Source organism: Nelumbo nucifera, chromosome 5, assembly GCF_055504915.1.
Source record: "Nelumbo nucifera cultivar China Antique chromosome 5, China Antique-T2T, whole genome shotgun sequence".
NCBI lineage: Eukaryota > Viridiplantae > Streptophyta > Magnoliopsida > Proteales > Nelumbonaceae > Nelumbo > Nelumbo nucifera.
The window spans coordinates 13938541-13965504 of NC_142653.1; the positions used below are offsets into that span (position 1 = coordinate 13938541).

At 37.6% G+C, this 26964-nt stretch overlaps 1 protein-coding gene across 2 annotated transcripts; it reads left to right on the forward strand.

Annotated features, from left to right (window-relative positions):
• Positions 1-31: 31 nt before the first annotated feature.
• LOC104604946 (calmodulin-binding transcription activator 3-like) lies at positions 32-26964 on the forward strand. 2 transcript variants are annotated; one of them, XM_010269538.3, is made up of 14 exons: positions 32-172; positions 321-509; positions 4445-4564; positions 5209-5324; positions 5568-5656; positions 7510-7552; positions 18182-18359; positions 18527-18649; positions 18765-19090; positions 19688-20194; positions 20700-21391; positions 22072-22654; positions 23001-23324; positions 26676-26964. In XM_010269538.3, the coding sequence occupies exons 2-14, from the start codon at positions 470-472 to the stop codon at positions 26787-26789; spliced, it is 3255 nt and encodes a 1084-aa protein (XP_010267840.1). In that variant the 5' UTR covers positions 32-172; positions 321-469; the 3' UTR covers positions 26790-26964. The 2 variants fall into 2 exon arrangements, with proteins under 2 accessions (XP_010267840.1, XP_088744050.1); XM_088887924.1 differs by having other exon boundaries at positions 144-509.

Sequence of the window (26964 nt, forward strand, 5' to 3'; positions counted from 1 at the left end):
TTCATCATCGGACGGCTCACAATCTAGTGCGCATGGCTCGATTTGTTCACGCACTGTTATAATTGTGTTACCTCAACACTAGTTATCGTCCTTTCAAGAAGCGTGTCCCCCCATTTATTCCCGTTTTCATCTGAATTCCACTTAGGCGGTTTACCTGGTTCTCACTTACCAGGTGAGTTCCTTTCTTCGAACCACCTTCTGTTTTTAAAACATTTTTCTCGAATTTCGCACCGATTTTCCGATATTTTTCGTACAATTGGTGATCGGTTCCGTCTTCTGATGAGATGGTTTTGACTCAATCGATCTATTTTGATGCTCAGTGCTCGATTTCTTATGCTCCAGCAATATACAAATTTTAGTTTTTCCAGAGGAAAGGAGAAAAAGAGCTGAGTGTTTTTGGGTTCGCGTTCTGATGAGGATTTTGGTTAATTGCTGAGATCGAGCTGAAGCACTTCCAAACAGTTAGTTCATGGCGGAGACTAGGCGTTCCGGTCTGGGCAATCAATTAGGTGAGGAATCGTAGTTAATTTCATATTTTTTTGTTGAATTCGAGCTTTGTGTTGTTGAATTCTTTGTACAATTGTTCTAAAAGAAAATGGTTAATTAAGCATGAAGGTTGCATGAGTTTAGTTCGTGGTTAAATTGAGGCTAACTTACCACGTAATAGATTGGAATTACTGGAAATGTTCTAACTTATGCTTAGGCAGCGCCATATATTGCGAAATGGTTAAAGTTATAAATTTAGTGATTGGTAATGGATACTTCTTAGGGAACTTATACAATTCACTGTACTTGGATGCGAGAAAGTATCAATTAAACTATGAAAGGTACCTATTGGCGATAGAGCATTGTGAAAGAGGAATAAAGCTACGGGAAATAATAAAAGGGCAAGCAAGAACGATTCGATACTAAAAGGACCAGTAGATGATTAACGATAAAGCTAAGTTATCTGGCATTCCGATGAAAAATGACAATTACAGTAGCGAGGGAATGATTTTGTTCTGCCAAAAGTAAAAGAAAGAAAGAAAGAGATTGAAATTTATAGCAAATTGGCGATGAACTTGTTTACATACAGAATGAGTCAAATATCCACTAAGCATAGGGATTTAGACGGCTTCCACGAGGATAGTTATCGTGGATGTGAGAAACAAACAACCTCACATTTCCTATCCATACGTGTGTATTTATGTTATGTGTTTACCAGCCACAAGAAAATGTAAGTATCGTCAATTTGGATGGTACTTGTATTATCAATTTATCATAGAGGGGAGTATTGGTTAATGGTTATAATGGAGTAAATTAATTGCAGTTTTACTCGTTAAACACAACACCACAGTAGATCACTGGAATAGCCTTGCTCTAATTCTTTGAACAACACCCTCTTCAGTTTTTTTTTTTTTTCCTTTTGTTACATGGATGAGATTGCTGGGAAACAAGAAAAATATTCCTCAAAAGGTGGATCATTGCAAGACTAAGAATGATATAATTAGAAATAACCACATTAGAAGGGACTTTTGAGTAGCCCCAATAAGTGACGAGATGAAAGAAAGCTGATTGAGATGGTTTGGCAACAAACAAAGATAACAAATGATTACACTAGTGAAGAGTGGTTTGGTTGAGGAATAAACCGTATAATGCCCTAAAATAAGCAGGGGAATACCAAAGAGGGCATGGGTTGAAGCAGTGAGAAATGACTCATAATTTACAGAAGACATGGCTCTTGATAAAATGCAATGATGGAATGTGATTAATGTTCCAGACTCAGATAGTTGGGATTAAGGTGTTGTTTAGTTGAGTACCACAAGGGCAACATATTTCATTTGATAGTGGTGATCTTGATATGCTTTTGTCTGCCCATATACTGAATCTAGCAGTGCTATGAGTATCTTCTGTTACTTATTTAGGATAAGTAGACATTATGGCTTAAATGATAACGTGAACTGGGAAGTTCTTTATAGATGGATAATGAAACTATATTTCAGGGTCTACATCACCAAGCTATAATCCTTCATACAAAACACTATCATGGAAAACATCCAAGAGAACTGTATGATCAGTGATTGTGGAATGTGACTTCTAAGCTCTGATTGCAGATAGTGTCATATTTTCCATGGGAAATTTGTTGCAACAAAAAATGTGAGTATAAGATGAATCAAAGGAAAGGTGCAGAAGACCTACCTAAATATCATATTTCTTTATTTCTCAAGAAACATTCAGTAATTTCTCAGATCAAGGTGCAGAACTCTACCTACATATCCAGAACGGGTAAAAGGAAAGGATGCAAGAATTGTACCATCTTTACTTGAGACATAAAGAACTAAACCTGATGCCACATATAAAGTACAAACCCAATCACTCAAATTGGAAGGAAGAATGCATCTATTATATGATTGGAGAGTAGATTTTGATCCTATACCAGAATGGGAAGCTGTAGGACAATATATTTTTTTAGTAATGTAATTTGTATTATATCAAAAGGTGTTTATAAGTGCACATTCTACTCGTGTACAGTTACATTCCATACAACATTATGGCATTATGACAAAAATTGTTTTCCATGCCTGCCATCTCTGTACAAAGATTCAAAGTTAAAAAAAAAGGCCAATGTGTGTATTTTTCTAAAGGCCATAGTCTGTTCAAAAGTGTCTTAGAACCTCCTCCACTTGAGTAAGGTGAATTTCAAATATCCCTGTCTTACATTCTTACACATTACCCAAATAGTAGGCAAAAAAGTGTTAACTTCAATTAACCTTCCTTCATATGCTTAGCCTTTTTATGTCCCAACCTTCTAGGAACTATGACCTCCATCAAAGATCTTTGAAAGCATCCTTTGACTTTGAAAATGCTCAAAGTGGAAGTCCAGACCAAAAAGCTACCTTTGAAGGTGCAGTACATTCCAGATTTGGGCATGGGGGAACTCTCAACCTGATGGTACATGCATGCTGATAAACATAGACATCACTATGAAAGAATTTGATGGGTCCTGAGTCCATAATCTAGAGTTTTCTTGTTCAAGTTCAGCTCTAAGAGTAAAACCATTTGAGTCCCAATCATTTTACTTTGGAATCAAGGTAACCGCACTGGTCCCTGTAGTCCCCATCTTCTAAAACTTCTCCCAAAAGCCGATTCTGGCACCATTTACCAACCTGTGCCTTATTCCATTGATGAAGAATGCATATTCCTTTTTTATTCCTTTCCATAGTGGGCAACTATATTATCCGCATGTCTCACTTGGTTTCTACATGTGGTGTCTCAGTCCATATTTTGCACCAAGAACCCTTCACCAAAGTCTATCACTTTCAGCACCAAATCTCCACTACCATTTTTCTATAAAGAAAAGATATACCTGCCTTGGGTGTCAGTCATTTGGTTCCCCTCTGATTTTTCCTCAGTTTACTAATTGAATCACGAATTTATCTTTCTATACTTGCCACATAAAATCACCTTGAAGTTTCTCAAGCTTATTTACTACTACAGCTGGAATTGAGGAAAAGTGAAAGGAAATAAGTGTGCAAGTTGCTAAATCACTTTTTGTAAGATTTGCCTTACCTCCCTTTGATAAATACCTTATTTTCTATTATTCTAGTCTCCTTTCAAAATTTTCCACCATTTGGTCCCATATTGACTTTGAGGTGCATTTTTCTCCCAATTGCAATCTGAGCTCTGAGGTATGAAGAGGGATGGCTGCATACCTAACATCCCAGAGGTACTGCCAGGTATTCCATATTTAGAATGTTCTCAGCAGCCATAATCTTGCTCTTTCTGTGATTTATTCTAAGGTTTGATGCCTCAAACCATTGAAACACATTTACATACACTATCAGTAAAAGAGTGTTATCAGTAAGGAGAGATACCTTTTAAAGGTTGACCTACAATCCACTGAAGCACATACATGCAGGTATATCTTTTATCAACAATCTAAAGGAGAGACACCTTTCAAGATCTTTTAAGCACATTAATGCATGCTCAACTAGTTTTAGCTTCCTACCCTGTTTATGCTTGATGCTTCATATGTTGAGAATTCCTTCCTTGGGAATCCTTATTTTTGCTTGATAGAGATCTGATATTCTGAGAATATTTTAAGCTTACTTGATCCATGAAATTGTAGTATGTTTTTTGTAGCTGCATCATGATCCATCAAATTTTGTCACACTCAGATTTTTTTCTTCCAATGTTGCAATATTCAATGACTAGGGAACTTTAATGGTACTAATAAAATTTTGAAAGCTTGCTCGATTTGGGATAGATTTTGAATGACAGCCAGCTGAGTCTTCCTTAACAGTCCTAAGGTTGTTCTTCTGGAGATAACTGATTCCTAATGGATGAAATATGCATTGCATTATGCCTTAACTGAACATGTAGGCAAGCTCTCATTTGATGTTATGAATTGACTGTAAAATATCTAATGAAAACTCATGATTGTCTTGTTTTTTTGGATGTGTAGATATTGAACAAATACTACTTGAAGCACAAAATCGATGGTTGCGTCCTGCTGAAATTTGTGAAATTCTTCGAAATTATCCGAAGTTTCGTATTGCCCCGGAGCCTCCAAACAAGCCACCTAGTATGGTTCTTCTTATAATGTAGTTCTTATTTCATATTTTCATTGATAACATATAAATCTAAACTTGCTTTTATGGAATGACATATTTTATTCCTTATATTTTGGGATTGGGAAGAATTTCTAGTAGACAAAAGGTAAACTTGCTTTTGTGCAGCACATAAAACATTTTGTATGCATCTTCAAACAGCCTTGATGACCTGTACCAGATCTAGGAATGCATATTAACCAGGTTTAGGTGAACCTAGATAACTAAAATTGATCTATGTGGATGAAAGTGCTGTTGGTAGTGGATCTAATATGCTGCAAGCTACTTCATATGGTACCTACTGGTATGTGGATACCTATGATTGAAGTGGCAGCAGGGTTGCTGTGGTTCATGTGACAAATCAGCAACCAATGTGACCTGCGTAGGAGGATATTGGTGTTTGTGGTGTTATTGTTTTCTCCTGCTCCACTTGTTCTTGGGAATTTTTTGGTGTTTGTTGATCTCAGTCATGGCATTAGATTATTTAGGCCTGCATTCTATGACTGGTGGTAGTGTAGAAAACATTCATCTCATCTGAGCATTTTTAATAATTTCTTGTTGATTAAAAAATATATTTGGCAGCAAATATACCTTAGCTTGACAACATTTTCTTGGCCAGGTGGTTCACTTTTTCTTTTTGATCGAAAGGTGTTGAGATACTTCAGAAAGGATGGCCATAACTGGAGGAAGAAAAAAGATGGGAAGACGATTAAAGAAGCTCATGAGAGGCTAAAGGTAGGTAGGCAAGAAGGATGCTTTTGTTTGAGTTTTCATGAACATGCATTTTGGAAGGATTCCTTTAATATTGGCTTCTATGGGACTTAAAGCTTGCCATTTAGACCTTATATCATTATACTGAACTTCTGTATTTGTAATTTACTTTTCTTGATATAAAGAAATATTAATAATGATAAGTTGTTAGTTTCTTTTTCAAACTAAATGCGCTAATCTAAAAGGTTACGTTCCTAAACATTCCAGGCTGGAAGTGTTGATGTGTTACACTGCTACTATGCCCATGGAGAGGAGAATGAAAATTTTCAAAGGCGTAGTTATTGGATGCTTGAAGAGTGAGTATGAAACAAGTATATATCACTTGAGTTTATTCATGTTCATGATTTATCTGCATATTTTAATTCATTCACTTTCGTTTGCATTATGTTTCTTGTGGAAGTTATCACTTTTTTTTCTCTTCCTATTTTTTTTGATCAGCAAAGGAGAATTTATTTATTAATTTAAATAACAGGTTACAAATATACTTTAGCTACTCTGCAGTCCAGAGTATAGCAATATACAAAATGTCCTAGATTGCAAGGATCATCATCTCTCTGTTTTAATACAGATAGCTACAGTTTTACGCAAAATAGAGTAGGCCTATTATAGATAAAAAAAAGGGAGTAGGCCTATCAGCTCCCTGTTTTTCTAGATTTTGTGTCCTTTCAACCCACCCAAATGTAGAGTTAAAACTCTTAGAAAGAAGGTCAATCTTCCTAAATGCAAATCTATACTTCCAGGGTGCTGAGCTTACTCGCTTAGCCCAAGAGATGACCAATAGTGAGTCCCCTTCCACTTCCAACTCTCTAGCTTCTAATAGTACTCCTAGTTTCAAGCCTTGTAAGAGTCTCATTATCTCTATCTGAACTGAGTCTTCATACCCAATTGGTCCTGAGAACAAAGCCACAACTTCTCCATGATGATTTCTAAAGACTCCCCCTATTCCTAGGGTTTCCAAAGGAGCTACCATCAAAGTTAAGCTTCAATGTATTTGGCTCTAGAGGTTTCCAATCCATCTTGATAATTTATTTATGCGTTTCCATTTGTCCTACTTCCTTCCATTTCCTTATTATGTCATTTGTTGAGACATCTTTGAAGATATCAACAGTTTTTACCCAATGTGCAGATCTGATTTTTATTGTTTCAGTTGATTCCTCCTTAGATCTGCTCTTCTCATTGAAAATCCTTGATTTCTTTCTTCCTAAATGGTCCAAACCACTGTTGATCTTGTTACCCTTCATAAGCATTTTGCCCTTTTTTTTTCTGTTGCTGCAAGAAATTAGAACTGCTGGCGACATCTTGTTGGGGATCCCATTTGCAGCCAAAGAGTGAAGAGAAGTAACCCCAAATGCAAGACACAAAAGAGCAGGAGATTAGTAAATGAGGAAGGGTCTCACCACTAGCCAAACAGAGGATACAAACATGAGGAGAGAGGCACTTAACTGGCCTTCTTTTCTGTACTTTAGCCTTCCATGATTGGCTTAAGCATGAATAGCTTAGCCTTCACAATAGTTGCAATTCAGAGGGAGACTCTAAATTGTTGATTGATTGGCTGCAATCAGGGAGGTTGGGTGCCTGGATTTATAGACGGACCATAAGGGAGATCCTCAATACAACAAGGGAGATTGGTGCTTATTTCAAATGGACAAGGAGATCAGCTAATGGTTTAACCAATACATTGGCTAAACAAGGGACTGTGAGGGAGAGACTGTTCTGGGCAGTTTTGTAACAAAGATTACTGGGGACTCAACTCCTGTTTATGGGTTCACAGTTGTACTTAATTCTGGAAAGTTGTACTTAATTTTGTATTAATGAAGTTACCATTTCCAATAAAAATATGGTTGCAATTCATTTCATAAAGTAGCATATGTTGCATTTGCTTTACTGTTCACCTTAAGGTTAATGCGCATGATATGCCATGAAATTTACTTATTACCTTGTTATAAAAGAGAAACAAGGACCATCTAAAAGTTGGCTCTGACTTATATGCCTCAGCAATTATCCTTAAGTTGTGACTTGTAAGATGCTGTGTTACCTGCATAAAAAAGTTGCTCTTTTTGGTTCTTTTATTTTCTTAATTTTCTAACAGAAAGCTTTCTTTTGTTGCATAGTATCTTCTTGTTTCTTACGTAGTTGCCCTTTATTGTAGGGATCTCATGCATATTGTTCTTGTCCACTACCGGGAAGTGAAGGTTCAAATTTTTTCTCCCTCATCCTTCTCTCTCTCTCTCTCACACACACACACATTCGCTCACTCACTCTTTTTATCTTTGTTGTCCTTTTCTTATTTTTGAAAAAAAAATATCCCACCAATCATCTTAGTATCTTATAATTCTAAATTAAAGTTATTTCATTGGTTAAAATACACACAAACTGTTCTTACATTTCTGTTCAATTATTTATATGGCTGTGCATTGGAAGTTAGCCAAATTTACAGATGTCTAGAGAACTGGTGTAGGTAATACCTCGACAGGATTTTCAAATGTTCAGAAAATAGGGAAAGGTAATACTAATTGGACTTTTAGGCTTCATTTGAATGCGGTGTAAATACCAGACTGGAGGAGTTCTGCACTCATTGGTTTAAAAAAGTGGCGATTATCGATGTAAAGATTTACATCGTTTTTATGAGATAAATTTCCCCCGATTATTGATGTAAAACTCAATCTGCGAGGAGTTTTACATTGATTTTTGGTGGTCATTTACGTTTCATCCAAATGGCTACAAAACTGGACTGAAGTGTAAAACTCCTCCAGTTTGGTATTTACACTGCAAACAAACACAGCCTTGGGAGAAAAGAGAATGTCATATCTATTACATAAGCATGTACAGTAGGGTTTAGTGAAATAATTGTGAGGCAGTTTTGGGAAAATATGGCATATCTAACTCAAATAATTTGATATGTGGAAGAATATTAGGAGGAGGAGGTCTTGAATAGGCATACTTGGACATAGAAGAGAACAAGAGAGACAATTCCAAGAAGGTGGATGGACTAAGGTCACTGTTTGTCTTTTTTTTTTTTTTTAATAAAAAGGTAATATATTGTATTAACTATCAAAATATGAACACCCTTGTACAAAAAGATCCTGTACAATCATCCACCAGGTATCAAAAAGAACAAAAAAAGGTCTAGACAAAAAAGTGTGGCTGAGCTCTCCACTGTAAAATCTGTTTGCACAAAAGTTACTGTTAGTCTTATTACAAGAAATTAAGGGTCATGGTGACAAGGAGGTCAATGTTTAGGTAGTCTGCCTTCCCAAGGTGCTCTTGAGAAAGGTACACATTTTGAATGGTTCTCCTGTGGCTAGTGGATGTATTGGTTCCAAAATGTAGGAGTGGGAAACTGGATTTTACATGCAAAAACTAATTTGTTCTGAACACTTTTTTTTTCCTGATTGTATGATTAGGAATAGTCTTGGGCATTTGCTTCTTTTTCTCTCTCTAAGGGGTATGCCCTTCTCTCTATGATACATGCAGAGAGAAGGGTTATCTTGGATATTTTTTTGTTATTGATAACAAAAAATATGATATTTATCTTATCATTCCATCTAGACAAACATATCCCTTGGCTTGTTTGCTAGATTAATGAATTTAGGCAAGGGATACTTTGTTCAAACTCTTGTTCATTTGGTGGTTTAGGCACTTAGTAAAACACTACCTTGAACACTGGATAATGGATAAGCTATTTTCAACATTTTTCAATGTGAAAATTGATAAAGTGCTAGCTGTATCAAGATTGAATATCACTGGAATCTTAATAGGTTAAAGGTATCTCTGATATTAAAGAATATGTAAGAAATATGAAAAGTTGAAAGGTTTTATGGCAAATCAATTTATACATAATGGAACATGGGATTTTTTTTTTTGATTAGTAACTTCTCTTTATTAATGCTAAAAAAGTGTAGCATTTGCAATGATTTATGTACAAGTTATTGCATCCTCTTTAGGGCTGGCTCTGACCTACCCTCCCTCTATTTTTGATAATACTTATTACAAGTAACTTTCATTTGTGACCCCCAGTACATTTACTCCCTAATTGCCTCTTGTTTTGCAAATGCATCATCCAAACAGTTTATTGATCTAGGTACCCAACCAAATGTGATGACCCTCTTCCTTGCTATATGCTCGATTTCTCTCGAAGTATCCAGTACTGCCATGTTCCTTGACTATCACTTCTCAGCTGCTAGAGCTAGCCGAATAAGGGTAGATTAGTCATTTTATTTCTGTTAAGTTATGTGCTTGTGGCAGTTTTAATAGAGACTTCCTGTCCCATACTTAAGTGGGGGGCAGTTTAGTCTTTGTACAACTAATTAGAGGCTAATTCATATGAGGGTCGACTGATAGGGTTTAAGCTATCAGATTCGATTGTTCATTTTCTTCTTCTTCTTCTTCTTCTTCTTCTTCTTCTTCTTCTTCTTCTTCTTCTTCTCTCTGGTTCGAATTGCTGAAGCCACTGAGATAACATGGTATCAGAGCAGGACGTTGCTCTTTAAATCTCTGCTCGTGACTGCTGCTCCTTTCTGTTCGTGACTTCTTTTTCTTCTCTCTGGACTGCAAATGGAGAACACAGACTCGACCTAGGTCTGAGAACACTTCGGCCTCTCTTTCTCTGCTCATAACTTGATTGCCTTTCAAGAGAATAACTCCAGAAATAAGTGGATGGTCGACTGAAGCTCTCCATCAAGGTTGGTTATCCTTTTTTTATGTTGTTGGTGTTTCTGGGTTGGAAAACCCTCAAAAATCTGCTTGGACTGATCAAAACTAAAAGAACTAGGTAATTTGTAGCCTTGGTTCTTGGCAAAAGGCCCAAGAACAGGTTGTGTTTACAGTGACCGAATGGTGTAAGGGTTATTGTAGTGGTTGTAGTTGATGTCTTTGGCCTGGTAGTGACCTTTTTTTTTAAAAAAGATAGACCTGTACCATGTGGGACAGAGATGGTTTTGTGGTGATGCTTTTGATGCTCACCCTTTATTGAGCAGCCTCAAGAGGGCCTGTATGTGGTTAGTAAATTGCTGAATTACTGCAGTAGTGATTTATGGCTTTGTGTAATCAGTAGTGGTGTGAGCAAGAACATAAGTTGTTTTTTTTGGGCTGGAAGGAATGGCCGAATTGCCTACATCAATTTTCTGCCTTGTTGGTGTTGTCTGAATGTTGGTTTACCTTTTGTTTTTAATCTGAATGGTAGTTTGTGCATAGTGGTGACTGATTGTGACTTGTTGTGAACCTATCACCTGAGTTTAGAGACTGCTGTAGTGTTGCCTTGGCCGCTGTAGTATTTGGTTGGTGACTGAGAGTTCAGCATTAGAGATAGCAGTGGGGGAGACATAATGGCAGCAACGGGAGGTGGTTCTAGTGATCAGAAACTGAGTGTGATGATCCCCTCCGATTATTTGGGTGTGCAGATGACCTTCATTAAACTTAATGGTGAGAATTATGTGCCATGGGCCAAGTCAGTGGAAGTTTTCCTCAAGACAAAGAGGAAAGTGAAACACGTGAAGGAAGATAAACCATCAGCTGGCTCTCCAGGGTTTGATGACTGGGAACAGGAAGATGCCCAAATCATGACATGGTTATGGAATAGTATGGAACCCAAAATAAGTGCCAACTTTATGTTCTTAGATACAACTAAGGGACATATGGGAACATGCCAAGAAGCTTTATTCTGGGCAGGATAATACTACAACAGTATACCAGCTCTATCAGGAGTATTTCGATCTGCAACAAGGGAATAAAACCCTAGAAGAGTACTATGCCAGTATGAAGAACCTCAGAAATGAACTCAGTCTATCATCCCCTCACTCCAGATGTTAAGGTTCAGCAACAACAGAGGGAACAACTAGATGCCACTAGGTTCTTAGTGGGGTTGAAATCAGAATATGAACCAATTAGTGCCCAAATATTGGGAGGCTCTACTGTTCCTACACTTGAGGAAGTTTTTGCATGGCTTCGTAGGATTTCTTTGGGATCTACAGAGAATCCCACATAGTCTGACAGATCAGCATTTGTGATAGATAGAGGAGGTGGGCGTGGTACTAGAGGGGGAGGACATGCCTCCCGAGGAGGTCGTGGTGGTTCCGTATTTGGCCGTGGTGGTGGTTGTGACTCAGGGGGAGGCCGTGGTAAAGGAAAAAGTAAATCTACAAGGAAGTGTACCCATTGTGATAGGGACGAACGTTCGGCGAATTTCTGTTATGATCTCCATGGCCCTCCTTCTACATGGGCTAATCATGTAGTAGCTGGTGGGGTTGATGTCAGTGATAATCAACAGGCAGACCTAACACCTTCCACATCTACATCTGTTTCTAGGAAGGAGATGGTGAGTGTACCGCGCGATGAGTATGAGAGGTTCCTCCAGGCTACTTCACAGCATACTACAACCACCCTTGCCCACTCAGGTATAGCTTGTCTGGCATCCAAACCCTCTCCCTGGATTATTGACTCTGGAGCCTCTGATCAAATGACCGGGACTCCAGGTGTATTCTCTTCTCTCTGAAACTTCCACATCTCAAACTGTTACCCTTGCCAATGGTTTCTCTTCTCCCATCTGTGGTGTTGGTAATGTTGACACGACTTCTCTTTCTTTATCATCTGTTCTATATGTCCCTAAGTTTCCATTCAATCTTATGTCTGTTAGTAAATTAACCAAGACTCTTGATTGCTCTATTACATTTTTCCCTTCATTTTGTGTTTTTTAGGATCTCAAGACGGGGAAGAAGATTGGTGGGGGGCATGAGGCTGGTGGATTGTATTACCTTGACGGTGGTGGATCGTCAGTTTCACTTCAGACTTCACTCACTCCTTTACAGTGGCATTGTCAACTGGGACATCCATCTCTCAAGGCACACAAGATACTGGTTCCGTCTTTGTGTCATTTGTTGTCTTTACAGTGTGAGTCGTGTCAGTATGAGAAACATCGTCGGGTTCCCTTCAGTCCTAGAGTTGATAGTCGTATGTTGAGTCCTTTTGCTTTGGTTCATTCAGATGTTTGGGGTCCGATTAAAATAGAGTCTTATAATGGTTACAAGTATTTTGTCACTTTTATTGATGATTGTTCAAGGATGACATGGATTTATTTAATGAAAGAAAGGAGTGAATTATTTTCCATTTTTCAAAAATTCCATGCTGAAATACGTACACAATTTGGTGATCCAATCAAAGTTCTTCGTTTAGATAACGGTCGTTAATACTTTCTTACTTCCTTTCAATAGTATTTAGAACAACATGGCATCATTCATCAAACTTCATGTGCATCCACTCCTCAACAAAGTGGGGTGGCTGAACGAAAGAACTGTCATCTCCTTGAAACTGCTCGGTCTATTCTTCATCATATGAGTTTTCCTAAACGATTTTGGAGCGATGCTGTACTTACTGCGTGTTTCCTTATTAATCAGGTGCCCTCCTTCATTCTTCATGGTCGGTCTTCCTTTTCTATTTTGTTCCCCACCTTGTCTCCCTTTCCATTAACACCCCACATCTTTGGTTGTGTGTGCTTTGTTCACAATTTGAGTCCTGGGATAGACAAGCTGGATGCACGCTCTATTAAGTGTGTCTTTCTTGGCTACTCTCGGACTCAAAAGGGTATAAGTGTTACAATCCCATTACTCGGAAGTGCTATGTCTGTCCTGATGTCACCTTTTTTGAGTCTATCCCCTTCTTCTCGGGACCTGAAACATCAGTGTCTCCACCTTTGCTTCCTCTTTCTCTTCCAGTCCGTGATCCTGTTCCGGTTGTTCCAGTTGGGGTTGACCCTTCACCTCCTCCAGTGCAGATCCCTACTGAACGACCACCGATCCGGCATGTGTATACTCATTGACAGACACCGGCTCCTCCTCCAGCTTCTACCTTGTTTGCGGATCCTGTTGTTGCTCCTGTCCCAGAACCTTTAGGATTTGATCTTCCCATTGCTTTACGGAAAGGTATACGTAGTTGTACCCTCCATCCCATTTCCAATTTTGTTTCAGTCTCTTGCCTTTCCGCTTCACATCGCCAGTTTGTTTCACTGTTGTCATCTATTTCTATACCTAAGAATGTCCAAGAGGCTCGTAGCTCACCCGGGTGGCGACAGGCAATGGAGGAGGAATTTGCCCTTCAGCATACTCAAACGCGGGAGCTCTCTACTCTTCCTCCCGATAAGCATGTTGTGGGTTGTAAACGGGTGTATATTGTTAAATACTTGCCAGATGGTAGTGTGGAGCATCTGAAGGCCATACTTGTTGCAAAGGTTATTCACAGTTGTATGGGGTGAACTATATGGAGACCTTCTCTCTAGTGGCTAAGATTGGCTCTTTTCGTGTCTTAATTTCCTTGGCAGTTATGTATATGATTGGCCCTTGTTTCAATTTGACATTAAAAATGCCTTCCTTCATGGTGACCTTATGGAGGAGGTATATATGGAGCAACCACCTGGGTTTGTTGCTCAGGGGGAGGATGGTAAGGTGTGCAGATTGAAAAAGGCAATTTATGGGTTGAAACAATCGCCTCGTGCTTGGTTTGGGAAGTTTAGTGAAGTGGTGAAGAATTTTGGAATGAAACAATGCCAGGTTGACCACTCGGTGTTCAACTATGATTTAGAAGCCGGAAAGATTTTATTAGTGGTTTATGTGGATGATATTGTCATAACTGGTAGTGGCAAATTGGGGATCAATAAACTAAAGGTCTTTCTGCAAAACCATTTTCAAACAAAAGACCTTGGGTCATTGAAGTATTTCTTGGGTATAGAAGTTGCTAGATCAAAACAAGGTGTAAACCTGTGCCAAAGAAAATATGTTCTTGATCTACTGGATGAAACATGACTGTTAGGTGCAAAATTGGCTGAAACTCCCATGGAGCCAAATGCTAAGTTGAGCAGTGATATAGGGGAAATATTTGATGATCCTGGAAGGTATAGACGGTTAGTGGGGAAGCTGAACTATTTGACTATTACGAGACCAGACATCTCCTTTGCAGTTAGTGTGGTGAGCCAATTTATGCAAAACCCTCAGATACCTCACTGGGATGCAGTTCTTAGAATTGTAAGGTACCTGAAGGGAGCTCCAGGCCGTGGGTTGTTGTACAAACCAGGAGGAAGACTTGAGGTAATTGGGTATACAGATGTAGATTGGGCAGGCCCTGTGTCTGATAGAAGATCTACTACAGGTTACTGCACATTTCTTGGAGGAAATCTTGTGACATGGAAGAGTAAGAAGCAGACGGTTGTGGCAAGGAGCAGTGCCGAAGCCAAATATAGAGCCATGGCACACACTACATGTGAATTAGTATGGTTGAGGAATCTCCTACAAGAAATCGGGTTCTCCATTGTTAGACCTATTAAATTGTACTGTGACAATCAAGCTGCACTCCACATCTCATCTAACCCTGTTTTTCATGAGAGAACAAAGCACATAGAGATTGATTGCCACTTTGTGAGGGAGAAGGTCCTTACTGGAGAGATAAGCACAGAACATGTGGGCTCAGGTGATCAATGGGCAGATTTGTTTACAAAAGGCTTAAGCTCAAGGAGAGTGAACTATATATGTAACAAGCTGGGATTATATCACATATATTCTCCTGCTTGAGGGGGAGTGTTAGAGCTAACCGAATAAGGGTAGATTAGTCATTTTATTTCTGTTAAGTTATGTGCTTATGTGGCAGTTTTAATAGAGACTTCCTGTCCCATACTTAAGTGGGGGGGGGGGCTGTTTAGTCTTTGTACAACTAATTAGATGCTAATTCATATTAGGGTCGACTGATAGGGTTTAAGCTATCAGATTCGGCTGTTCCTTTTCTTCTTCTTCTTCTTCTTCCTCTGGTTCGAATTGCTGAAGCCACTGAGATAAACATCAGCCAACCCACTATTATCTTAGAATCACCTTCCGCAATTATGTTTATCATATTCAATCTCTCCGCCATCCTAATCTGCATTCAATTTTCTTGAGTCCCCAAAACCTATGAGACCTGAATATAATGCAACCACAACCCCATGCCTGTCTCTGAAAATTCCTCAATGCCCGGAGACATCTAGGTTTCCAATGCTACACCCATCAAAATTTTACTTGATCTATTCTGAAGGTGGAGGAATTCATTCTTTTAATACTTGAATTCTCAGCACTGGAGACTGTGCCACAACCTGCCAACCCCTCATAATATCATCCTTAGAGTAAGGTGCAAATATATCCAAAATTTTGATCCAATTGACCACTTTAAAAGCAATATTTTTATCACCTCTTCCTTACTCCTTAGGCTTCTTTTTCTCCCGAAATATGGTTGGATAATCAAGGAATATGGCAATGAAGTTTGGCAGGATACCAAAGATAGATATGGAATTTGGGAATTTAATTAAGTAGAAAGTAATTTGAGATTGAAAATTAAGGATAAAAGATAGAATATGGTTGGGCAGAACATATAATAGTGGTTCTAAAATGAGATTTCAGAAATGAAATTTGGAAGAAAACCAAAAGATAATCAAGGGAGAAGAGTAGTTGCTGCATTAGACAGAAAACATTTAATATACAAAGCATAGATTGAAAGCAACCATCCTAGCATAACCTTGCCCATTTGACACTACAGTTGGGTTAAGGTGTAGTGCATTGTCTCCAGAGAACACGCTAGCATTAGCATGAAAAGACAAATCAGGATCTATGATCATGAGAGTTTGGCAAAAGTTAATAGTGTTGTCTGCCAACCTGATGCAGCCCTTCTCCTTTATTTGGGCTTGTGTTGGTGGTGTTAGACAAGCTCACATTGGTGGACTAAAAGCAACTGCAATATGTTTTAAAATTTTATGAAGACTTAAATCTTGTAACCAACTAGTGCTCTATTAGTAAAATGGTTATAACTCTCTTAAGACATATTGGGTTGACAATCTTGGTCTTGTTGCATAATTCACTCATGGTGCATGAAAAGTGACAAATGCACTTCTTTACATTCTAAAAACCCTCTGTAAGACTCTTTAATTATTGTCACATAGATTAATTAAAGGTATTCTTATGGCGGTAATGGAATAAAAAATAACTTAAAAACCATCACAAATTTTCCAAATGAAAAAAACATAAGAGTATCTTTTTTTTGGTAACTAAAAAACATAAAATTATCAAAGTGGCACTGATATTGGATTTTCACCAGTTTTTTTAATCCCCTTGGAATAGCCTACTGGTAGTTCTCCTTTGGGAAATAATCCTAATCCCTGCTTTAGATGGCTCTTGCTCTGATAGAGACATATTGGCTCTACTATTTTGCTTGTCTTTGCAAATATCTTTTTTGAGGCTTCCACAAAAGTCCATCTTTTTCAAGGCATGAGGATTCCATTGCATCAATATGGTATCTTAATAAGAATTTGTATGTTAATGAGAAAAATATCTTATTTTGGTTGGCAAAGAGAGTTTTAGATATATGGAGAAAACACATTTTGGTGCATGTATAGAAGAATAAAGAAGGCACCAAGTTGCACCAATTATATGATGGAATAAAGTTTGTGATCCATATATGATGAAATAAAGCAATTGAGTGAAACTAAATTAGGGGTGGCACATTGGGTAAGATGCATGGCTACTTTTTTTCATTATTTCCACCAATGACATTTAAGAAATTGGAAAATCATTGCTGGATCTTCTTCAATAAGGGCACCAATGTTGAAGATTTGGTCACCTCTTTCGCATCCCTTGTTAGAACGAATTTTGATAGTTGCATCTTAGGTAACATTGAAGAAACACTTAGAAGTGTTTATAGAGCTAGATTGGCCCTCTTCTCATGATCTATTGGACAAGGTGATTCTATGAAAGCAGGATAAATGGTTGTCTTGCATGGTTTAAGACCGGGCAATCCCTCAATTACAGCAATATAATAGTGGAGGATGATTCAAAGGTAGTGGTGCACTGGTTCAGAAATAACACTATTGGAACTCGAAAATATAGGTTACTTATGAGAGAAGTTAGAAATTGGTTACTGACTTAATGCAACCTTTCATTGGACCCACACATCAGCCAACAGCATGGCTGATGCCTAGGTTAGACAAGGAGCAAATGGTGTTTAGAAGTCAGTTGAGCTGAGTTTATATTGCCTATATTTTTATTATTGGTGGCAGGGGCATATTGTAATTTCTCTGCTCGTATTCAGTATCACATATAAATGCTGCACATGCACCTAAAGATTGCCCCTTCTCTTCAACCTTTTTTCTTCTTTCTTTCTTCTTCTTTTCTTCCCTATTTTAAACCTTTTATTTCTGGTTATATGGCTACTTGATATTTACTGATTTCATTGGCATATTTCACAAGTTGGTCTTAGAGCAGGTTTCTCCTTATCTTCTCTATGCATAATGCACTATTAGGATAGGCAGTGCCTATGGGGATCTGATTTTCTGAACATTCAAGGACCAATCACCTGGTTTCTGGAGAAAAAAATTGATAAGCTTTGAAGCCAAAAAGGAGTTTCTAGAGGTGATGCCCAAAAATCAAGAAAACCAGAGGACACTGTTTGGAATTGATTGGAGGCTGTTTGTTGTAATTGGAGTTGGCTAAGAATAGCACCTATTTCTCCTTCAGCTTTTCCCTGTGTTAGTGTTAGGGGTACTCTGTGCTTTGATTGAGTTATTGGCCTAAATATGGACAAATTATGGTTCTGTAAAGGAATTGCTTATTGAGGTTATTTTCATTTTTAAATTGGAGTCCTAATTTTATGATTTATTTTGGTTACTCTCCTTTAAGTTTGAGTGCTTAATAATTTATCATTAAAGTATTTGGCAATTGTCTTCTAAAGTATTTGATTCAAACTTTTTAATATCCACCCTCCCTATGGTAAGAGAACATGCATGTATAAAGATTCTGGTTAGCTAAACACTTTCTATTCTACAGGGTGCTAAAACAAATTTTGGCCGCATGAGAGATACTGAAGAAGTTGTTCCCAGTTCTCAGATGGGAAGTCCTATGTCTTCCAGTTTTCTCACAAATAATACTCAAGTACCATCACAGACCATGGATACCACAAGCCTGAATAGCACCCAGGCATCAGAATACGAAGATGCTGAATCTGGTAATTTATAATCTCACCGGCCCTGTTTTTTGGTGTTGTTATCTCATTATGAGCACTGAATAAATATAAATGTGGTATAGGTTGATCATCATATATATCATATTCCCAATATGCAAACCTAATGCTTCATTGAAAGTTTACCGAAATTTGGTGTTGGTGTGTTTCAGATAATCACCAAGCTAGTTCGAGGTATCATTCTATTTTTGAGTCACAACAATCTGAGGACAGCGCTGTGATGAACAAGATGGATGCTAACCTGTTGAACTCCTATTATCCAGATCCATGTCAAAGTAAAAGGCTTTTATCTGTTCCCTACTCCTTCCTCTTTCCTTTTCGGTGTGCTTCTCATCAGTGACTGTATGATATGACACATTAACATGATAGTACATTTGAAACCATTGCCAGATAATTATCAAGGAAAGAAACCTGCTGTTCCTGGACTGGATTTTGTTTCACTTGTTCAAGAAAATAGAGGTAGAGATGGTAATGATGCTAGATTTTTGCCAACGTCAGAGCCCCAAAAACAGGTTAACTTGACATGCTGGGATGTCTTGGAACATTGCACAACTGGATTTCAAAATGCATCTTTTCAACCATTGATTTTATCCTCACAACCTGCTGCCATCGGGGTTATCCCTAAAGAAGAAAGTGTGATACCTGGACAATTTTTAGCAGAAGAGTTTACTAATCCGGAGATTGCAGGTCAACCAGATGGCCAAGAAAAATGGCAGGTATCTAATGGTTCAATCACAATGCACTATTTTAAATTCTATATCAATGTAACAGGTCTAGATTTTGCAATTTGGATTCTAGTACTTGCTCTATATAGTATGGTGTTTTTTCTATTAATTTAACAATGTTATTTGCTTCTATTTTTGATTGATAACAAAGTGAGAAAATATTATTAAGGGAGAAAAGAACAAAGTTGCAATATTAAGTCTCCTGGAATGGGGCATTGGGCCCAAAAAACCTCTATAAGAGGCTAGCAAGAACACCGTAAGAAAAATAGAGCAAGCCTTCATAACCAATGTTCTGAAAATCATAATCTTATTGTATATTGTACATAAAGTTGATTTACCCAAATTGTTAATTGTATCATAAATTATATGGTTATTTCCCTTTTTGGGAAAATTTTCAGAAAATTACAAATACATACATATATAGCCCATCCCTACCCTTCCCCTGGCCATATCATCTGCCAAAAAACTGGCTGAGTATTCTTTCTCCTTTAAATTTTGGTCATGTTGCATGTAACTCTAGATCCAGATTTTTATTTTCTTCAGATTCAGTTATTTTTTATTGGCTTCTAATTTAACTGGTGCAATCAGACTGCTTCCGTGGACAATTCTTCATACATGTCCAGATGGCCCAAGGACCAGAAGTTACATCCAGATCCAGCATATGCCCTTGAGGCATTCCATATGCATCCTGATCAGCAAAATGGTCATCCTGTACAAAATGACCTTCCGATACAGATTTCTGGTGCAGAACTTGCAAGTGTTTTGAAATCAAATTCAGACCATAATCTGACTATGGAAGGGAACCCATACAATGCAAAACAGCCAATAGAATTCTCTCAAACAGAAGAAGGCTTGAAGAAACTTGACAGCTTTACTCGATGGATGACCAAAGAACTTGGAGAGGTAGATGAATCACACACGAAGTTGAGTTCTGTTGATTGGAATGCTGTTGAAAATGGAACTGAGGTTGATAATTCCGGCATGTCTCAAGCACACTTGCATTCCTACCTGTTGAGTCCCTCCATCTCTCAGGACCAGCTTTTCAGCATTATTGATTTCTCACCAAACTGGGCCTACACAGATTCAGAAGTGAAGGTATTTGTAATTTACTTTACCATTTATCAAGTACTCTATGTAACTTAATATGATGTTCATCACCGTTAATCAAAATGGTATGAACTCTTGGTTTGTGACTTTCTCTTGATTATCTTTGCATGGGGTGAGGATTATTATGTGTCTGCTGAGGGATCTGATTATCTGGGTGTTTTTTTAAGTTGGAACTTTTGTCTTGCTGTTGTGGTCAGCAGCCTTTCTCTTGGGATGCAAGTGCTATGATGGCCTTTTTTTTTCTTTTTTTTTCCTTCTTTTTGGGGGCTGGTGATACAAAGTCTACATGGTGCTTGTTTCTTGTTTCCTTATTTTCTTTGATAACATTTTTAAATTTAGAATTAAATATAAATACTCCAAGTTCCTTGGTTGACTTTTGGATAAATTTGATGCTCACTATTGCTAGGATAACCATGGAAATCATAGGATTGAAATTAACAACTACACCATGTTCTCTTTATTGATGGAATTTATTATCTAACATTTTAATCAGGTGCTAATTACTGGAACATTCTTGAGGACCCAAGAAGATGCAGCAAAATGTAAATGGTCATGTATGTTTGGAGAGGTGGAAGTTTTGGCTGAGGTTATAGGAGATGGTGTTCTTCGTTGCCATGCACCACCTCACACAGCTGGTAGGGTCCCTTTTTATGTAACACGCTCCAACAGATTGGCTTGTAGTGAAGTACGAGAATTTGAGTATCGTGTCAAGCATACTCGTATGGATGCTACAAATATGTCTAGTTCTACAAATGAAATTCTTCTTCATGTACGATTAGGAAAGCTATTATCTATGGGATGTTCCAGTCACCCAACTACTCTCACCAGCAATGTTGGTGAGAAAGCTCATATAAGCAATAAAATCAGTTTGTTAATGAAGGAAGATGATGATGAATGGTTCCATATGGTAAAACTTATCTTGGAGGAGTTTTCTCCAGATCAAATAAAGGATCAGTTACTGCAAAAGTTACTGAAAGAGAAGTTGCATGCATGGCTTCTTTACAAGGTAATTGAAGATGGAAAAGGTCCTAGTGTATTAGATAAGGAAGGGCAAGGTGTGTTGCATTTATCAGCTGCTCTTGGTTATGATTGGGCCATAGCACCAACAGTAGCTGCAGGTGTTAGTATCAATTTCCGTGATGTGAATGGTTGGACTGCACTTCACTGGGCAGCATTTTATGGCAGGTGAGGACCTTTAAATGCATTTTGTTGTCTTTTTATAAAATTTGTTAATCTTTTTGTAGCCATTAAGTTGTTGCCTTATCTCCAAATAGCTAACTTAAGATATGAAGACACTTGATGCGCATGCAGAAGCAATCTTTTGAAAACTGTATCAGGTGCTGAACCAGAAAGGGGCCTGATTGTATTTTTTCTTGATTTAACAGTATGTTTCAACCGCAAAACTATAAATGAGCTTATTTTATTCTTCAGTTATTTTTGGTCATTAATAGCCTAATTGATAGATTGTCTAGCTCATATTAACATTATGGTTATGAAGACCTTTTTCAGCATTAATTCTGATACGCATGCAACTTTACCAAGGATCCCACATTCCCACTTTGCCATATTTGTGAATTATTGCTGTTTTCGTTAAAGGAAAAAACAGAACAAAAGAAATATACCGAATTAAATTGTGTTGTGCTTGGTGGGGCAGAACTGGTTAATAAAATCTTCAAATTCATCATATGACATCCATGGGTTTGTTGGTGAAAGTTTACTGTTTGGATATATTGGATCAATTGTCTGAAATTAATAACCTGGAAATTAACTTTAGCTTTATGTATTTTTGTGTTCCTATTCAATTTCTAACCTTTATAATGGTAAATATGGTGTTTTTTATTGCCTGTATCCTCTTTAATTTTCAGAGAGCGAACAGTTGTTGCCCTTGTCACCCTTGGTGCGGCACCTGGAGCATTGACAGATCCAACTCCCAAATTTCCTTCGGGTAGAACTCCTGCAGACCTGGCCTCCAGCAATGGACACAAGGGGATTGCTGGTTACCTGGCAGAAGCTGCCTTGACCTCCCATCTTTCATCCATTACATTGAAGGATACAAAGGATGGTGATGCTCCAGAAATATCTGGTATGAAAGCTGTACAAACTGTTTCAGAGCGGAGTGCCACTCCTGGATGTGATGGTGATGTGCTAGATGGACTGTCACTGAAGGATTCACTGACTGCTGTAAGGAATGCAACTCAAGCTGCTGCCAGGATTCATCAAGTTTTTAGGGTGCAGTCATTCCAAAGGAAGCAGTTAACTGAATATGGTGACAACAAATTTGGAATGTCAGATGAACATGCACTATCACTTTTATCTGTCAAGACACATAGGGCAGGGCAGCATGATGATCCTCTGCATTCTGCTGCAATACGGATACAGAACAAATTTCGTGGTTGGAAGGGGAGAAAAGAATTCTTGATAATTAGGCAAAGAATTGTTAAAATCCAGGTACATTGCTATTTAATTACTTAACCTAAAGATTGCATTTTGTAGGAACTTCTGATTACTTTCTTCTTTCTTTTGTGGGATTGTTGAAAAATTTCCAGAGAAAAAAAGCTATTTTTTTCTTTTGGTTTTCTTGTTGTTTTCTTTTATTTTGTTTTTGAAGATGTATTAAGAACTTACATGGGAAAGTAGGGTTGCTTCATGGTGTTTCATTTTTTAAGGAATTCTGTCATTTTTTGGTTTGTTCCTTTTCATTTTATTTTGGTATGTTTGTTTGCTTGAACATACAAAGAGATTTTCAAATAAAGTCAAAGTTTGTAAATTCTGACTTCCAACTTCTTTTGAGAAGGCCCATGTGAGGGGGCACCAGGTAAGGAAGCGCTACAAAAACATTGTTTGGTCAGTAGGAATTGTGGAGAAAGCAATTCTGCGTTGGAGAAGAAAAGGGAGTGGCTTGCGTGGTTTCAGGCCTGAACCACTTATTGAGGGATCCAGCACCCAGAATGATCCCTCTAAAGAGGATGATTATGATTTCCTTAAAGAAGGTCGAAAACAAACTGAGGAAAGATTGCAGAAAGCGCTTGCTAGGGTGAAGTCCATGGCTCAGTATCCAGAAGCAAGAGATCAGTATCGTAGGCTGCTGAATGTTGTCTCAGAGTTTCAAGATGCTAAGGTACTTTGCTTTCTCAAATTTTTTCAGCATATATGGCTAATTTAGGGACAAAATTTCCATTATTTGGCATACAACATTAGCTGGAAAAAAGTTGTGTTAAAGCATTTGAAGACCAGATCCTGAATTGAATCTGGAAATAGCCACTTTCAAGACCAATGTTTTTATTCGGAATCCAAAAAATAAATAGTTTCTAAAACATCAGTTTTTGTGCTTCAATTCATCATTTGAAAAAGAATTTTTTCAAACCAAAACTAAAATAAATGCAAGAGTTGTAATGCTTGGTTAGTCAGTTCTGAGAGGATTTATCTATTCTGAACCTAGCTTGGTTTTTTTTCTGCTTTTATCCCATTATTATCTCTTTCTTTTGATGAATTGTAGTTAGAATGGGCTGAATGGGCCTTAGTGTTCTTTATTTCTTTGAATATTTGGCATACAACATTAGCTGGAAAAAAGTTGTGTTAAAGCATTTGAAGACCAGATCCTGAATTGAATCTGAAAATAGCCACTTTCAAGACCAATGTTTTTATTCAGAATCCAAAAAATAAATAGTTTCTAAAACATCAGTTTTTGTGCTTCAATTCATCATTTGAAAAAGAATTTTTTCAAACCAAAACTAAAATAAATGCAAGAGTTGTAATGCTTGGTTAGTCAGTTCTGAGAGGATTTATCTATTCTGAACCTAGCTTGGTTTTTTTCTGCTTTTATCCCATTATTATCTCTTTCTTTTGATGAATTGTAGTTAGAATGGGCTGAATGGGCCTTAGTGTTCTTTATTTCTTTGAAGTAGTATTTAAAAGTTATGTTTCTTAGTTATGGGCCTTCTTTTATTTTCTTTAATTATTTCTTTAGTGCTGGCCACCCCATTAAGGGCATCAAAGTAATTGTACTCAGACTTAGAATTATTAATAAAAGTGATGAAAGGGGGCTAGAGAGGTTCAAATTCTTCTTTTCTCTCTTCCCTTCTTTTCTTCTTCCACAACCTATTGCTGAAACTTTTTCTTCTTTCTCTTTCGCTCTTTTCTTCTTTTCTTGCATTATCTGAATTACTGTAAGGTAGCCAAGAATCGTGTGATTCATAGACTCGTTCTTTTTGCATGAAATACCTATTAGGGATTGGGATGCATATATCGTTTGTGTGATCTATAGTGAGAACTTTATCATGAAAACCATCCACTTGAATGTCTCAACTCTAGGAAGGACCTGACACTCCCATACACAGTCAGCTTGGAAAACTCCAGCTCTCAGGAAGGGCGACATAGGACCACCCCATAAAATTCCCTTTCTGATTTTCCTTCCAAATTGTCATTTTCTCTGCTCTAGCTGACATGGCATTGTCCAACTTTTGAAGCAACAAGATGCACTTATCAATTTCTCTATTTAGGAGAGGTCTTCTGAATACCAGGTTCCAGGCAATCCTGTCCTCCTGGAAAAAAAAAAGCTTTCTGATCACTCTCCCAACCTGAGGAAAAACATTGTAAAAGGCAGGGATTAAGTGCTGAAGATACACTTTCTGCTCCAGTTTTCTTCCCAAAATCTGATCCAAGAACTATCTCAAACTTCAAAGTCAATTAGAGCAACAGAGCCACTGCAGTCCATGTATCTCTTTAGGAATAACACCATAAGATGTATTAACAGCTCTAGAATCCCATGCACAAGAACCAGCATTTTAAGCAACAAGAACCACATGGGATTTATTTTTTCCTTTTTCCCTCTACTATTCCACAAGAAATCACATGGGATTTATTTTTCATCCTTTTTAGCAACAAGAACCAGCATTTTAAGCAAGTGAGAGTAATGCACAAAGGTACTAGTTCAGGCACTAATAATAAGAGTGATCTGGCCCCCAAAAGGGATATCCACTCCTCCAGCCAACAGGTTTACAATCATTCCTTTCAACTGGGTAGATGCCAGCTGGCTCCAAGCTCGCTTAGAACTTTTTTCCCCTGTTAAACTGGGTTCATATTTGAAGATGCCAGCTGGCTTGGCTGGTAAAGTCAGTGGATGTGGTTCCCACTGACCTGGGACTAATTCCTGCCTTCACCCTCCTCACCCCCAAACCCAAAGTTTACCTAAGCCAAAAAATTGTTTAGAAAAAAACTGGGTTCAACTTTATTGACATTTTTCTGTAAGTTTTATGTGCATAAGGTCTTTTTCATTGGTTATGTGGTATAAAGTATGTACTTTTGGAGCAAAATTTTTCACCTTTCCCCCTCCTTGCTCTGGTGCTCCCTCCCCTTTTCCCCATGCTCAGGCATTTATAACAATCTACTTTGTTTCAGGCTGTTGCAGAACAATTTATTTTAATCCATAAAAATAATACTTAAGCATACATCATTATGCTCTTCTTTGTTGTGTTAGAACTCCAAGTCGAATAACTAGGAACTGAGAGTGAGCTATGATCTCCTTAGCATATGATAGTATTGATTAACTTGGTTCATCAACCTGAGATGACTGATTCCCAATACAAATGGGACCTGTGGGCAAGACGTGGGTAATTCTTTATGATTTCTGTGTTGACTTAACCTCATTTACAAGGGATACAAGTTTGAATGCCTGATTTGAAGAATTTCAACTACATCAGGCTCGGGCCATTCAAAATTTAACAATCTCTCAACCCAACCTGACCAAAGTTGCACTCCTACTTACAAGTGAGACTAATATGTTAAATGGACACTTACAAAGTGGTTTCGGTGTCTATGTTGCATGCTTTACATAATTTCAAGATAAGTTGATTCATAGTGCATTTTTTCTCTTAAACCATACTTTTCTATAAAAAAAATGAATGTTTGAAAATGTTGTTCCAAAATAATATTTTAAATATAAAATATTACAATTTTGAGAACTTGATAGTTTTCTGTGTTTGTTGAAATGCTGAGTTTTAAAACCTTTTATTAAGAGGTTTTTACATAAAGAATTCGGTTTGATTCTTCCTAGGAAATATGAGTACTCTCAAGTGGTTTGAAAATCACAATCCTATTATGATCCCATTCCCATGTCTGTGAGAATTCAGGCAATTCTCTCTCTGATGCAAAGAATCATATACATGTGAAGAGTATTTTTGAAACCATTCTGCTGTAATCAAGGATTAACATATCGATATGCCCGATACCCTCAAGTGGGTATCAGTCCATATTGATATGACCAATACCTTTTGTTTTTTTATTTTTTTTACTTTTATAGGTATTAGAGGGTCTCACATTATTTTTAAGTTTTCAAAAACTCTTGTATCGGTGTATCCAAACCTATTTAGGTACACCGATATGGATATGATATACCCTGATATGGGTGTGTATTGTATTGATATTTTAAGGCAGTAATATGCATTCTAATTCTTTCATAATTCCCTTGCAGGTTATGTATGATAAGGTTTTAAATGGTTCAGAAGAAGCAGGTGAAGGTGATGATGACTTGATTGAGCTTGAAGCACTATTAGATGATGACACTTTCATGGCTACAGCATGTTGAGTGAGCCCCTGCTTCGTTCTTCGCTCTTGTAAATCCAGTCTGTTTTCACTCTGCATCAGTTTGCTGGTCTATTGTGTTTATAGATATATGATTATGTAATTTCATGTGTCTATATGATATCATATTAATTCATCTAATCATCTATTGGTTGCAAAGGGAGTTGATAGTAAAAGCA